General features: G+C 39.0%; 1 protein-coding gene across 6 annotated transcripts in view; it reads right to left on the reverse strand.

Annotated features, from left to right (window-relative positions):
* NOL4 (nucleolar protein 4) overlaps positions 1-16,259 on the reverse strand; it is a 190,638-nt gene that overhangs the window by 3,761 nt on the left and 170,618 nt on the right. For 5 of the 6 annotated variants that reach the window (XM_027750204.2, XM_027750186.2, XM_027750230.2 and 2 more), the window contains 2 exons: positions 7,761-7,941; positions 3,877-3,957 (listed from right to left, as the gene is read on the reverse strand). In XM_027750204.2, coding sequence (XP_027606005.1) covers positions 3,877-3,957; positions 7,761-7,941 — 262 coding nt within the window. Of the gene's footprint in view, positions 1-3,876; positions 3,958-7,760; positions 7,942-11,950; positions 12,311-16,259 lie in introns of those variants that run through there. The other variant, XM_027750222.2, reaches the window with a different exon arrangement.

Raw genomic sequence — 16,259 nt, forward strand, 5'->3', positions numbered from 1 at the left:
CAGAGGATATTTCTAAGTAAAATCCTAACCCAGCACAGAAAAGAATGGTATACAAATCACAAAGGCAGTTGGACTGAATGGTTGTAAGAAGCCATTAAAGACTTCTATATTTATTGAGGAGGTAGTGAAAAAGCTACCACTGACATATTGAGGGCATTGTGCTCCATATGAACCTACTTTAACTTTTATGTTCTTTCCTTGACTCTCATTCATGTAACAGCCAAAAACACACACACACAATAACTGGCAGAACAGAGTTTCTGCAGCAGAGCGTATCTTTTTATGAGATGTACCTGAAGGGCTTTTCTCATTGGTAATCAGATTTTAAGTAAAGAGATAGGATATTGGTTTATTTCACTTATAGGTAGAAAATTCATGGAAATGTTCTCGGTTACATCTCTCAGGTTTTCCTTACAAAGCTGGTAACTCAAAACACTGCTCTGAAAGGAAAACTAGGAGAAGACCAGATGTACAGCATGCACAAAACAGTTGAAGTACTCACAAGCCTATAGGGTCCCAAACTGAAGCTCTGGTCCTATATTCCTAGATGTCTGGATTAACTATTATGAGGAAAATTTTTTTAATTCTTCATAATGTTTATCTTTGCATCCCTGAAGGTACTAGAAATACCTGGACAGCAGTGTGTATACACAAGAGACAGTCAAGACCCAAAACCATTGGTCTGGGAGATTTCTGTTGTATCAGAGCTCTTGTATACAAAGGAAATATGATATCTCAGATTTTAATTTACCTCAGCTACTTCAAACTACTTGCTGGTTTGTTTGGTTTTTTTTTTATTTCTATATACTAGGAAAATAGGATTATACTTCATTCCCCAACTCCTGCTTTGCACTTAACATGTCTCAGTGCTGTCCTCCTTCACCTCAAAGAAAAGCTCCCTGAGGAAAAAAGCAAATAAATTCACCCAGAGAGAAAAGTCTCCATGGCTATGGTTTTGGGACACTGACTACACCCATGCTTTTTCAGGAAGGGAAGCTACATGTGCTGGCAGAGAGCTGAACGGAAAGAGACCAAGCCATGCTTGATGTAGGGATAAGGATTTTAGTTCTTTTAATTGCGTTACATGACCCCTTCATCTCACCTTTAAATCTTGCCTATGAGAGCCCAAGCTTTATATCTGGGTGAATATCTCACTCAGAGATTAGTCCCAGGATGTATTATATTGGTCTCAGCTTTTAACAGCTATGAGAGACACTCACTGGCAGTAATAGAGATTCTCAAAGATTGTCCAGGCTGCTAAATACTAAGATGCTATAACTTATTTGTAGCTTCATCAGTCACTTAGAAAATAAGAAATAAGTGCACCTTATTTTTAATAGTGTAGATTTTTTTCTGTGTAATTTTATGCAAATCAACCACTGAAACACAGAAACCTAAACCTTATTCACATCTACCACATCTCTTTAACCAGACTAATAAATCACAGCTATTCTAGAAGGCTTAAAATAGCTAGTTAAGGTAGACACTTCATGTACATCTATCTCTAGAAGCCATCACTACAGAAGACTAAATCTGGAAAAAGCTGAACAGCTTCACTTCTTTTAATTCACTTCATTTCTTTTAATAACTATCTTTACTATTTCCTCAATGTACTTAACATTATTTATTAAACTGCCAGTCCTCACAGGAACAAGGAAGTGTGTACTTATACAGAGGGTAATATGAATATTTTTGTACTGAATTTTGCAGTGTCAGATTCCTCCAAGGTGTTATTGCACATTTTAGCATACTGCTTCCTATTCTGGAGCACTTCACAGCAATTAAAAATCTTGATTGCCAACATTATCAGGTTCCACAATGTCTGTATGTGCAAGCAAAGATTAATCATATATCACAGAGATTAAGACAGGAAACTTCATTTTCTTTCTTTGTTACTCTTCGTGCATACTATTATAATGCAAAGTTGTCAGCTCCCATGTTTTTATAACAACACAACATTCTCACAAGCAGTGGGCTAAACAAATTGCTGAGATAGATCCTTTCTTTTATACTCTTTCAGAAGACTAAAGTATTGTTGCTCTGCCTCTTGTTCAGGCCACCCTATTGACACTTTAACATGGGAATATTTTTTATTTACTACCTCTGTTGAGTTACAAGGACCTAATTTCCCCTGTGAGGTGAAATTGTTCTTGTTGGAGCCACATCAAGATGAATATAAAACTCTAAAAACCCACTTCGTGTGCTAGACAAACATTTATCAAATTAGCTGCTAAGAATGTCTGCCATTAAATACACTGTGGAACAAATGGCTTTTCTGTAAATTGCAAGACTTTAATGGAACTAGTTATTGCCTCATGCACTACTCATTACCAACGTGATTTATATCAAATTCCAAAATATGGGTCAGATGTAGATGTGCTGATACTGATTGCTTAGACACTATCAACTGTCTCAGCAAAATTCCCTTAAGAATTGTATGTTGTCACTGAGTAGCTACCAATCTCATAATTAACAACTACTGAAAGAATAATAAATGCGTCAGTGACTCTCAAAATGCTTATCGCTATTGTAGATAATAATGTAGAATAAAAAAATAATTTTAAAAAGCTTTATGTGCGTAAGCATCTGTGCTTCTACATTTTCATTAATAGTTAAGCAACCTTTTTCATCAGTGAAGATGCAAAAAGTAGTGACACTTATTTATAGAAAAAATGCATTTGCCCATGCTTTGAAATCTTTTGCATGTGTCTTTTCTATGGCGTCTATTCTCCTCTCCCCATTTTTCCCCATGAGTGGCTTTAGAAGGGAGTATATACTACATTATCATATACTCCAAGAAAACTAAATTAAAAAAAACTATCAAAGTATGCTATCTTTTTCTCAGTATCAGATGTATTTATTATAGCACAAATGTTTCATTGTGATATTATGCATCTGTCAATGCTTCTTTTCCTCCTGCCTTCAAACAGAGCAGATGTTCCTAAAAGCATTGTTTCAAGTGCCGGGAGAGATCAAGAAAAGAGGGATTAATGAATTGGACCTTTTAAGCTTCTTTCTCCCTTCTATACATTTCCCTCTGGAAAACACACCTTCAGCTAGTTTTGCCTGAGGAAAGAGATATGAAAACACAGAAATGCCTACAGCGACTGAACATCATTCATTTTCAATGATCTGCAAAAATACTGGTCTGTGATTAAATGATTATGTGAGATCCTTTCTATCCACCACAGGGGTTTAAGTATGTGCCATATACCTGTGTCACCTTAACAATTGTCTCCTCAGCTTTGCGCAGAGGCAGAAAAGTAGGATACTGCCCAATGTATCCACAGACATTCCATTTCCATTCCTATATATAGTGGAAACAGACTAATACTTGCATGTGCCATGTATCTAATAATTTGAAGAGGATGAGGAAGGAGAAAGAGGAATCCGGGGAAGATTTTAATTCAGAATTCATCCAGCATTTCCCAGCAAGAAATTCTCACCTTTGCCAAAACATAGGTCAAACCATTTAACTTCTTCCACCCCCATGTTTTGTCTTTTTTTAAAATGAGATTAAACACACTGTCCCAGGTTCCTAACTCTATTACTCTTGTTCTGTGTTTCTTCATGCTCTCGGTTCCAGCTGTGTCAGAGACAAGCTGCGTTGCCCTGATGTCATCTGAGAACACAGAAGACTGTGCAAGAGTAGAGGTATAAAGAAGAGGTGGAGAGAGCAACCACAGCAAAAATCTCATTCAACCTGGCTAGCCAACCTGTGGGTTTAGCAGGGAGGGGTGGGAGTCCAGCAGCTACTGGCTGGACCACTGGGCCACTGGTCATGGTCTGCAGGCCTGCCAGTGAGAGAGGAGGCTGAGGATTTGGCTCAGGATTTGCTTGTGGTGTGAACATACTTGGATTTGCCAGAGGACTCACCTGAGCTGGAAGGGGACTGGACGTTTGTGGTGCCAGGGATGCAGTGCTGAGTTGCGGCCGTGGTGGAGGTAGGCTGCAGATCTGTATAGAGAAATGGAGACACAACAGCTGCTTTGTCTTACCATGACACAAGAGCATGTCTGCAAGGCCAGTCTGACATTGAGTCTGAAACACCCTCCTTTTACACACACAAAGGGAAATGACTGATATTTCTGCCTAGAAAACCAGACAATGATGCAAAAGAAACAGCCCCAAATCACCTTCAGGAAACCCAGCAATGGCAGCAGAAACACTTTCCACACCTCTTAAAGAAAATGTACTTCAGGAATTGAAGTGGCTGTGAAGAACATTACTCCAATGAAGAACATTACTCTCCTTGACTTTGGAGAGTACTGACAGCTGACAGTCATCAGGAGAGGGCAGACAGAGACCCCCTGAGCAGAAACACATGGAGAGACAAGCCGACTTCCCCCCTCCATCAGGAGAGGCTCAGGCAGCATGTAGGGACTTTAGCAGCTCCTGGCAGCAGCAAGAGATTTTGCTCCCAAACAGTATCTCCTGTCCTCACCCTCCTGCCCTCAAGCTGGGCGTTCTTCCAAGCTCAGTCCAGGTGTGATGGAGGGGGGGCAGCCTTTGTGGCTGGCTAGGATCTGGCAAGCAAATTTTGTTTACATCCGCTGAACTATTCCACCTTGGAGGTTCTCCATTCAGTTCTGTAGCAGGAACTGCATTAGCCTTAAAGAGAGCCGTGGAAATCCACCCTTCTCAAAGAGCAGCTCTTCTTTAACATCTACAGGCTGACGGATTCTGTCAACCCACAGACTGCTTGCTGAAGGTTTCCAGCTGAGCTGGACTGGCCTAAAAAGTTTAAAGGAGGGGAAAAGACGCCTTGGTGCTATAAGCCCAAAGCTTTTCCTTCTGTGTTTTTTCCCAGCCCATAATAAAGGCGGGGTCACTGTACAAGCTGTTGCATTCTGTTTGCTCATATTGAGCAGTTGCATGAAAGCTTGCCCCATACAGTTGTGTAAGTAGCTAATTATGGCTCTGTAATTAGCCATGTGGAAGGACAGACCTCCCCATGCGGAGGGAAGCACTGCAACAGTAGGCACAGAAAGGTCCCTGAGCCAGAGCCACCAAACAGTTGGGTGAACAGATAGCTAAGTCTGTAAGATCAAGGTAGCGATGAACTTTATAGAGAGGAAATAACCAAATTAAATGAGTCACAGAATACAAAATACATGCATCAGTTGGACTACTAGATTAAGAGCTAATTGGACACACTTATTATAGTACTGTGGGGGAGGGTCCAGAAATAGGTATTCAAGCAGTGAGTTTTAGATAGCTATTGCAACTTTTTTTCTGTTTTAGCAGATACACAAAACCAGACCATATTTGTTTATACACACTTTCTGACTGTGGTGTGTATTTATTTTTACACTAGAAGAACATCTGTAAATGTGATAAGAACATTTGATAGGTTACTATACTGGAAAGGGAATGCGTTCTTAAGTTACTTCTTAGGTATTGAAAACAATTTGCAATCAAATATCCTGTTCTCCAGAGAAGTAAATCATTAACTATCGTAACGGCCTTGCATATTTGGAAGAAGAGTCCTTGAAACAGCGTAATGAGGAGACTGTGAGGTCTGTCAGGTGGGCAATGGTTATCCCTCTCAATTGCAACTCCATCCACTCCTCTTAGCTAGAAATGGACATATTAGAGAGGATTGACAGGTCCCAAAGAACTGGCCTCCAAGTCTTCCCATTTCTTCTGTAGGGAAACCAGCTACCAGAGCCAGAGCAATTTACCCTCAATAGCTAAGAGATAATTAGGTTGGTTACTGATTGGTTTTGTGCCAATAAAACTAAGACATTGATGGAGTTGCCTTTCCGCAACTTTCCTAATGATCTTTCTAAAATGGCAAGTGGGTCACAAATCAGCAGCCTCATTAAACTGTTACCATCAACAACTGATTTGAAGTCCTGGCACACAGACTTTGGGTTCGTGGCGCTTACGTACTTTGGATCCCGTAGGATCCCTGTAGAGAAGACAGACACCTTTGCACAACCTTCCAACTATGCACAGCCATATAGAAGAACTCACTGGTCATCCAGAGTAAGAGGACATACAGACAAAATTTTCCAGTACAAGTAGGGAAAGGCAAGGAAAAAGAAAAGTTTGAGCATATCTGTATGCAAACCTATCTTGAGCTTTAATTGTGAAAAAATACTTGAGTTGCCTATGTTAAAAGTACAAAGAAAAAGTTGTAACACTAATTTATAGTGTTTAATTTGTACATCATTTTTTAAAACTGTATGCTGAAGATTGCCTAAATCCCACAATTCACTGAAAAATGAGAGTTATGAAAATGTATCCTATTACAAGATGTTTGAAGGGAAAAACAAGTACACAAACACAGTTGCATTTCCTCACAGTTTAAAATTATATAAACCAGGACAATATTGATGGCTTTTGCTGACAAATAACACATGTGGAGTTTAATCCTACTCTTAGTTGGGTAAAGGGCAAATGCCAACTGTTTTCAATGAGAACTGGCTCGGATCCTCTCTGGTCACAATGTAAAAGACAATTTTAAAGTTCTCGTGCATTTTTGCAAAACAACAGATTTCCACAGCCTGTCTTACTCTTAGAAAAATATTTGATCAGAGACCATATTCGGTACCTCAGATGTGCTTTTCATGCGTATGGAAACACTTGTAATCATAATTCAGTCTCTTTAAGTCAAAGACTTTTGACAACTAAAACATTATTTTTTTAAAAGCTGTTGCAAACTTGAAGCAAATCATTCACAGATCTTTGATAATTTTGGGGGCGGGGGGTGAGGAAGCAGACATGACTGAAGGTCCCCAGGACACCGCATACCAATATCTCCTTGCAGGCGGCAGCTCTGACAGCGTTTTGAAAATTGCTGAGCATGCTGAATATAGAGGCTGTAGCTGAACAATTACCATCTTGCCTAAGTCAGCCCATCTACCTGGAAAGGCACTCTTGTCAGTCAGAGAGGGATCAGCCAGTGCAAAAATCCAGGGATTTCTCCATCCTCTGAGATATTTTTTTAAATACAGTTCTTGGAAGCAAAAGACCATCAGGTTTCCAGAGTAATCACTTTTCTCTGACAGAGAGACAACACCCTTCTTATCAGAAGGGTATTGCTTTCAATTTGTATGAAATCAATATGAAGGACTATTTCAAACAAATACTACAAATCGCTTAAATTTGTTTGTCACAAAAGTATGTCAATGTAAGAAGAAAGGAATGTTGTCTAAATAAATGACACCAGTGTTTTTTTCAGGGGGCATACAACCTCATGGTGACACATATTTTACCTGTATCATCTTCAGTTTAGAGTATAAATGGATATGCTGATTTCTCATTTAACACTTGGTATGCCAGATCCTTATCTCCAGTAAACTAAAGTAGCTGGTGAGACCACACGAGAAATCTACATCAATTCATTTATGTTACACAATACAGAGTTCAGCGTTTTCAAACTTGAGCCAAAAAGAAACTACTGGCCTCATTTTGTGATCAGCATAGGCAAGGACAATAATGACAGTGTAAGTTCTCATAAAGTCACACAGATCAACTGAAGGTCTAACCTGGCATTTTTTTTACTCAGCCATGTTGGAGACTTATAGTTCAGTCTTGCCCTATTGTGCATTATTCCCCTGAAACTAAAAGGAGATTAGCATGCAGTGAGCAAGTATTTTGCTCAGCAGTAGCTGTTCACGGGATTCTGTTCCTGCTCATTATGTTATAATAGCCTATGGATATTGAACCCCTTGGACTAGCTTTTTGTACAGCAGGGGGAAACATACACATGAGCACATATACACACAGGCACATTTTGTAAGGAAACTCACCACTGCTAGAAGCATCACTGAGATTTAGCAGCCCTCCTCCGAGTCCTCTGTAACTATGGTAACTGTAGGTCCCGTTGCCGTTGATGTACAACACCTCCTGTGTGCTGGAAACAGCTGATGTTGAGTAAGTGACCTGGGCTGGCTCCTGTTTGTACTGCTTGTCAGCTGGAGCAGCCTCGTCCTACAAAAAAACAAGGAAAGGTTTTGAATTATTGTTACATTTTTACCTTGCATGAGAGAGTCTTTTCCATTGTTAAGACTCTACATCTATTGCTTTCAGAGAAGTATAATACATGGTAAACAAGCACAGATATGTTTCTGATTGACCAAATATCAGCTGAAAAGAAACGATGGAAATAAGCAGGAATAGAGGTTTCCTAAAATCCTGATAATATTCATTTATTTGTGCTCCACAAGCCAACCATACTGTTTCTCAATGGAGAAGATGTTCCCTCTCACTGAAGAGCTCACAGCCTTCTGCAAAAGCCAACTCTGTCCAGAAACAGTGGGAAAGGATAGGAAAAAGCCATTCCTTCCTGAGTACCAGAGTGACTCTTCCAAGTCAGAGAATCATATATTTCTCAATAAGATAAACTAATACAGAATGCACCAACTACTTATTTTGATGTATCGGTCTCAGAAATGACAGAAGGAACAGAGGAATGGAATAAAAGAGCATTTTGTATGTTTGGGGAAGGCTGAGTGAGTGTCCTTCCACACAAAGGCCAAAAGGTAGGGATGCTTCTACCTGTTATCTGTGTACGAGCCGTGGATGTTTGCACACCGTGAGTTTTCCTCAATGCTCCCTTAGAGCATTTGCCTCTTAGATGATAACATAATATTTAACAGAATAGCACAACAACCCTTAAATTTTCCCCTAAAGGAGATGATGTTTCAGGTGAGAGTGTATTTTTCCCCATCTGCATTTACTGTAGCTACTGCTTAGAGCACCTTACCTCCACTCATTATCACAGAATGCCCCTGTGGCAACTTTAGTAATGACACATGAAAAAAAAAAAAAAGAAAAGCATTAAGAGAAGATTTAATGCATTTTAGTAGTTGGAAACAAGGAAAACCATCAGTGTGTGACTGCTCATCCCACTACAGGGACCTGAGTGCCAGATTTTCTATTTAGTCTGAAAATGTATTTGAACATTTTCTTTGTTTCTTTAAGTTTTAGATTTTTTTTCATGAGTCTGATTTTACACTTTCATCTGATGAAAATATATTTCAGTGATTTAAATAAAATGGATCTATGGAAGATCTGTATTTAAAAGATCTTTTCAGAGTAGTTAACTGAAGAAAAAAAGAAATCTGCTAGAATTATCTCCCTTTTGTGTAAGATTTTGTCCATTTTATGCCTCTGTCTTCTGCACAACCCTTTTATGGTTGCTAAATATACCAAATATATTAAGAATGCTATAAAATATCTGAAACCTTTTCTACAGTTTTTACTTAGAGAGATCAGATAGTTCAAACAGTGTCCAGTCTTCATGTTGAAGCAAAAAGGGTTGTGAAGGAACTTTCCTATAAGCATTATAAGTTGTTGGTTCTACTCTCGAATAAGACACTACCAAGTTTTCCAAGTTGAAGACACCCCTGTCTTGCAGATATTTATTGGTGAAAGAGACTTAGGCACAATTGACAGCAGAAAGTATGTATATTATTAAGAGAAATTTTAATATTTAATAAAGAACACTGAACCATCAGACAATTCCATAAACAATAAGAATGGGGCCTCTTGGGTACTAACACAGGCTAAGGCAAAGCTTTGCATTTTTAAGAGAGTTGGCCAAAGTGGTCTCCTCAGCATTTTCTTAAGTAATAATAATCTTAAACAAATGGCCAGAATTGCAACATATTTTTGCGAGAAATTCAACTTTAATATAATTTACCTTTTATCTCCAAAGGTCATTGCTGCCTCTTATGAGAGAAAATGTATTATTTTCTCTGACAATATTCATAAGCTATACAGCAAAGCTCTATCTTGGCAACATAGCTTAACTCACGGTCCAAAACTTTAGCACTCTCAAGACTCAGATGTTCTGTATCCTTATGTCTAAAACTAGATGATACTTCCTGCCATAGGCTCACTCAGGGCCTCATTTTATTTTTCAGATCAATCAGGGATCTTCTTCAAATTTATCAAGACCTAAACTGTGTTCAAGGGGCGCAGTGCAAACAGGAATAACTCCTACAGCTGAGCAGAGTATCTCAGGGCCTGTCTCCTTATCCTCACAGGAGGACATCCTCACCCACGAATCTGCTGTCCCCAAATTTCTGTGCCCTCCAAAGCCCCTCTAGTCAGTGCACTGAAGCCCTAAATGTGAGTTCCTTGCAGAGTGGATGCACTGAGCTTCCAACAAACCAAAGAATGCAAAGCCTGGCTGGAGGACACAGCAAGGGCGCTTGGTGCACCTTGGTGCACACCAGCCCACATGCCAGAGCACATGGCCAAGAAGTGGGAGACAAGAGTTCTGGCTCCTTGTTGCAGTACATGGTGAAGAGGCGGAAAAATTGGGATGCAAGGTCTCTGCTGGCTGTGGTGAGGAGGGGACCTGAACTCAGAGCTGCCATCTCCTAGCAACCAGGCTCAAAGCAAAACTGAGGTGGGAGTCATTGCTGAAGCTGTGCCACTGAGTAGAAAGAAGTGCACAATTCATAGGGACGCAGAGATAGCAAACAAAATGGGAGCATGACTCAGTTCCCTTTCAGAAGCGCTGCCCTGGGAGGCTTCCAGCCCTGCTCCCTTCCAGCTACTCCCTAACACAAATTTCACAAGCTGCTCTAAAGCCAGGAATCCAAGGTTGGAGCTGTGCGGCTGAAGGGGGATCTTTGTAGAGAAGTAATTGCAGCCCTGTGCGACCCCACAGTGTGCCATAGGCTGGGGCTTGAGATGGAGTCCAGGCATGGTGGCGGGGAAGGCATTTCTCAGGGAGGTGAAAGGGATCAAAGACGATGCCGAGCCCCGGACTCCTGGTTCTACGTATGAACTCTAATCTGTCCACCTCTATAAAAAAGGCATCTTCTAAATATTACATATATTTTTAAAGAGTATACCGATACCAAATTATTCGTCACTGTCCCTAAGTGATGAATAAGTTGCCATACATTTCAGACATTAAATCTGATCCTTAACTGTTTACTTCAGTACTACAGGATAACCAAATGCAGAAGCAGGGCAGAATTTTTGGCAATTTTTCTGGGTAGGCTCAGGTGTCAGCCCTACTGGTAAGATTATGATCCATTAGCCCAGTCTTAGGCATTTAGGTGTTGCATTTCATATATTCCTCTGGGACTTAAGCATTTTTTGGAAATGTTTTGTACTTCAAAAGACAAAACTGTGTCATTTTTCCTTGCAGCCATACCAAGGATAAAGAAGCCAGGTCCTTTTTTCTTGGTGAGAGAGAATATGAATATCATGTTCACTTTTGTATACCTGAGATTTATTCTTCACAGAATCATTCTCTTCTTTCTTCTCATCTGAATTGCCTTTGATTTTAAACTAATGTAGAAATTAAATATAGTGGTGTTCCACTGAGATTGATTCCACTGAGAACTGAGATTTTTGAAATATTCTCTGTTAGTCATTCAGCACCTCTTGTTTCTCCTTATATAATGTTTACACTGGAAAGGCTTATTTATTTAAAATGTTATTTTAAAAATACTTTCATTTAATAATAACCATTAACATTTAACTAACCATTTAGTAACGTTTGACCTAACTACCTGAAACATACACTGTTGTAATTCATAACAAATTTATTAAGCCTCTGTAGTATTAACTAACAATTTTTAAACTATTTATAATTTACCTTTAATAAAAAGTATGAACAAGTTGCAGATAAAACATTTGTTCATCTAGAATTTGACACATACTATCATAATTTTGTATATGGCAATGGAAATAAGTCATCCTAACAATATCTCTCTTCTGAATTTATTTTGGAGGAGAAGCAATTTAAATCTTGAGCATATCATCTGGAAAATTATGGAAATTGCACAAATGGAAAAACACCTCTTAGGTACAAAACATGCTAAAATAAAAATTTATCTGTTGTCTTGAAAAGAAGCATGAAGTTCTTACTGTGATCCTCAACTTGATATATACCAGAGATGCTTACGTCTCAGTTTTATGTCAAGGTCTGTACTAGGAGAACACAATTTTTTTCCAAAAAAAAGCAGACAGAAACAATTTATTAGCTTTTATTTTGAATCATGGAAGCAATTTAGTAGCCACCTAAGGACAGTACATACTAAGAAAAGATTCCATGAACTGTATACTGAAGAAACCCTGCTCTGCTCTGACAGATATTCTGAGCAGCAAATGAATAGTTCACAGAGGAAACACCATCCACAGCAACACAGATGCTAGTGCAGATTGTCAGGACTGTGGTACAGAGAGCAAGGCTTGCTGGCAGTTCCCAGCCTCCTGTTCTCCTGCCAGCAGAGGCACAGCACACACATCTCTTTTCAAAAAGTCTGTCCTTCGTGGAAGCACCTTTAGCAATGTCACTGATCCTTTCTGTTCCTCATCTCCTTCACCATCACTAAAATAATAACAAAAAGCAATAGTTTGTTAAAATAAAAAGCCCTGGAAAATCTGTGCTTCACTGAGTTTTAATCCCATATACACACAAGTGTCAGAAATTGTGTGCTCACATTAAGAGAGAGAAGTGCTACTACCTTGGCTTCCCTGTTAGCAACAGGCATTGCTAACATGAAAATGAAAATGTAAATCCTAGAAGAGAGTGCGTATGCAGATCTACTCACATGGACAACACCAGCTGACCACAGAGCTAATAAAACTTCTGCAAAGAGAATATAAATGGTAATGTTCCCAAAATGGCAAAGACGGCAACATGCAGTTAGCTACTGCTTTCATGAAATGCAGTGTCCACCAGAGTGACAAATTAACAACTCTGAGAATGACGGCTTTTAACTGCCTCCATGTCAATGTGATTTTTTCCCATCAATTAGAAAAGAGACAAAAAGGCAAACACATTTTTGCCTCGTATTTCTTGATACTTTCTTTTTTAATATGTTAAACTGAAAAATGTGGATTGTTCATTGTTCTTGTCAATACACTTCTCTTAGAATACTACTTTGAGGTTAGGAAAACTCAAATGCAGATAAGTCTTCAAGCAAATAGGCAAGCCAGGGACCCAATATTTGCATATGGTCTTCCATTTTTTCATAGGAAAAAAATTCATTCACATGAAAAAAAGAAAACAGGCTTTAATTTTTTTTTAGGCCTCAATGGCTTGTAATATGGCTTTAGAAGAAAGGAGATAATGTTTTGTATATTTTTCCCATTTGGAACCCACTAATTTAATTCTATGATTTTTGAATCAAAAGTAAAATAAATTGAAACACATGATAAAACCACATAGCACTTTTCAAAGCACACCCAATTAATCCCTACAATACTCTTGTTAGATAGGATTTTATCACTGCTTTTCAGAGAGTGAGATTCTGGCAACAAAGGCAACCTTAAGCCAGCGCTACCTAATATGTAAACATAAGTGGCTTCTCTTTGTGTAACTTAATTTTTAAAATAATGGGAAGAAACTCAGAATTTTTATCATAAGGCACCCTGCTGAATCCACAAAGGGGTGTGGGGTTGTCTGCTCATCTCAGCTCTTGCAGGAGGAGGTGCTACCAGGGTAAGCAGCCATTATCATCTGCATGGAACAAGGTATTTAAAGGAGGATGAGACACAGTATTCCTGGCTCCCATTGCAGGGCCCAGAATGTGGCCCCTTAGACACCTGGAAACCTCTGCTGTTTCCTTGATCTGATCGCATACACCTTGTTCTCTGTCTCTTCAAACTTATTTCATACCGTCTCTTCAAAATCCATGACTTCTCACACCATCTTCCTTGCTTCTCCAGTTTCATCTTCTACCCTCCCTCTCAGTTTCAGTCTTTTTGCCTAGCAAATCCTAATCTCTCCTTTCCAAACAAGTCTCTTGATTCCAGGTACCTGAGCAACTCCAGCAAGTCAAGGCTGTTTGTTTCTAGTTTGTATTTAATCAGTGTCACATCCACTGATGGTCCCATCTGAGATTTTCTCTCCCTTCTCAGGCTCCTGTCAGCATATACCTGACAAAAGCCCTGAAATCCTGTCCTATAGGGAGCAAAGCCAGGTTCCACAGTTTGCCAGGGTAGCTTTTGTTTTCAACTCACATTATTTTTCATTAGTAATATCTGATCCTCTTTCACAGCTAGTTCTTTAATTCACCCAACCATCAGTTTCCATCACATTGTCAGTCTCAGCTACTCCCTTCCTGATTCAACCCCATCTCATAATGTTATTTTCTCTTTTATCTCTGCTCCTGCCAACACTTACAAGGTTCCAGCCTCAACACTTTTCTCCTCCTTTCTGCACTGAGATCAGATTCCTAGTCACACCCACTGAAATTCAAATAATCTGGGAATTTAGCAACTAAAATACTTTGATTGTGTGTATCCAGTGTCACATCCCTGGCATACATGACACCACTATATTGCCAGGAGCAAGCACAGAGCCTGTTTGGTTTGGGTTTTTTTCCTTAAGAAATGGTAAATACATTTAAGGATCTTACTACCCTTACAGGACAAAATTTCCTCATTCTTGAAAATGGCTGCAATTCTCTCTGACAGAGTTCAACAGGTGGAAGACATACATAAGTGCAAACAGTTGAAGGTCATGAAGTTATCACCAAATTGCATACCTAGTATTATAATGGGAAGTGTCAGGTAATCTTAATAAGTGATGATACTACCAACTGCTTGGATGACACACATTGTTCTGACGGAACACTGGAACTTTTATCAGCTTTAATTACATTAAAGTAATTATCTAGTGTTTGACCTAGCTTTTAATTTTATGACCAATATCCTGGAAGCCTAGACAGTTAAACATTATTTTGGCACATCACAGTAGGCTAAATTTTTCTTTAACTCTGCAGTAAGGCTGTTGACTCACTGTGCTTATCAATGGTGGAAATGGGATTTCAGCAAATTATGGACATGAGTTTTCACTTTAGTTTTGGTTTTCATTGCACATTCTTTCTCCCCTCTGCAGTTGCTAGGGTTTGTGTTGGGATTAGGACTCACTAAACAAAGCCTGTTCAAGACTAGTGAGGCTTGAACAAAAAAAAAACAGACCTACATAATTCACTGAGTTTGAAATCCAAACAAAGCTTCACAGTAGTCCTTTGCACTAGCTGACCTTCATATTTAAAGTACTGAATATTTATAGTCGTTTAAAAGACATCTTTTAATATTGTAGGAGATGGTCAGCATGGAGGCAATGTAAGGCTAGAGCAGGAGAAGAACTTCTGTGCCCAAAAGCTGATCTAAGATACTACCTTCCCCTGAAACCCTAATTTCTCTTACAATGCAATAAAAAAGACAGATTTTCAGTTAACTCAGCAGTTAACTTAAACAATGAGAAAAGCCAAGCATTTGCTACAGCCTCTGATGAATTTGCACATCTAAAAGATAACCCGTGTGACCTGTTTGCCATGCAGCACCATGCTTTCATACCTCAAAACTACTTTGAATGAAGTTCTACGAAATTTCCAGTACCTATATTAAGGGATTAGTAACAAAAAAATTAACATCTAACTGAGATTTCAACTCACCATACCAGACCCATAGCTGAAACCTGAAAAATGAAAATGAATTGCTAGAATCTTTGTAGTCTGTTCAGGAAAATACTTAAAACATAACACAGATAAATTTTATCTGAGGGGAAGAGTTATTTTCTGATAACTTTTCAAGACTCATTTATATACATATGTGTGTGCATGTGTATACATTGCACAATATCTCTTTAAAATGATGCATCCCTTGACAGTCCCACAACCTGTTGTCCAAAATCATCAGTACAGTTAGATGTAAACAATACTTGCAACTCTGGAGAGATTCCTTTCCCTTCAAGTTTAGTTGTCCTTCAATAAACAGCATTGCTGTAGCAGTATGATCCAAAGAAAGAGTAAGCTACAAGTAGGCTATACAGTAGTGCAGGGGATACTCCTTTTTGGGCTCTCAAAGAGGACATAGTGAAGACTTGAATCACAAATAGAGATACTTTGACTCGGGACATCTTTTTGAGCCTTTTTTCAGACATTTGGTTTTCAGTACTGTTTTTGGAACAGGCAACAGCCCCGCTTGATTACTTGGTTAACCTTTGTTTTCATGTTTCTTTTGTTCTCTTGCAACTCCAAAAGTGTTAGAGAGTACAAGAGCGACAAGAGAGTATGTTTGGTTTAGTGTGATACTCATAGCACCATCTTGATCAACACAGCATCAGTATGGGCATACACAAACATTCAGATGTTAGAGAGTCAAGGCTAGTTCTTACATCTCTACTTCCCTTTTCTGCTTTTTGAATAATGTCCAGAGGATAAGGCACTAGATTTACGGATGAGGTCTATGCACAACCAGCAGAAAGACCCCTGAGATTTTATGCAGAAGTACTTAGTGTAAATTTGAGCAAGCTGACTAAAATA

Source organism: Pipra filicauda, unplaced genomic scaffold (assembly GCF_003945595.2).
Source record: "Pipra filicauda isolate LSUMZ 115617 unplaced genomic scaffold, ASM394559v2 scaffold240_size1633699_pilon, whole genome shotgun sequence".
Classification (NCBI taxonomy): domain Eukaryota; kingdom Metazoa; phylum Chordata; class Aves; order Passeriformes; family Pipridae; genus Pipra; species Pipra filicauda.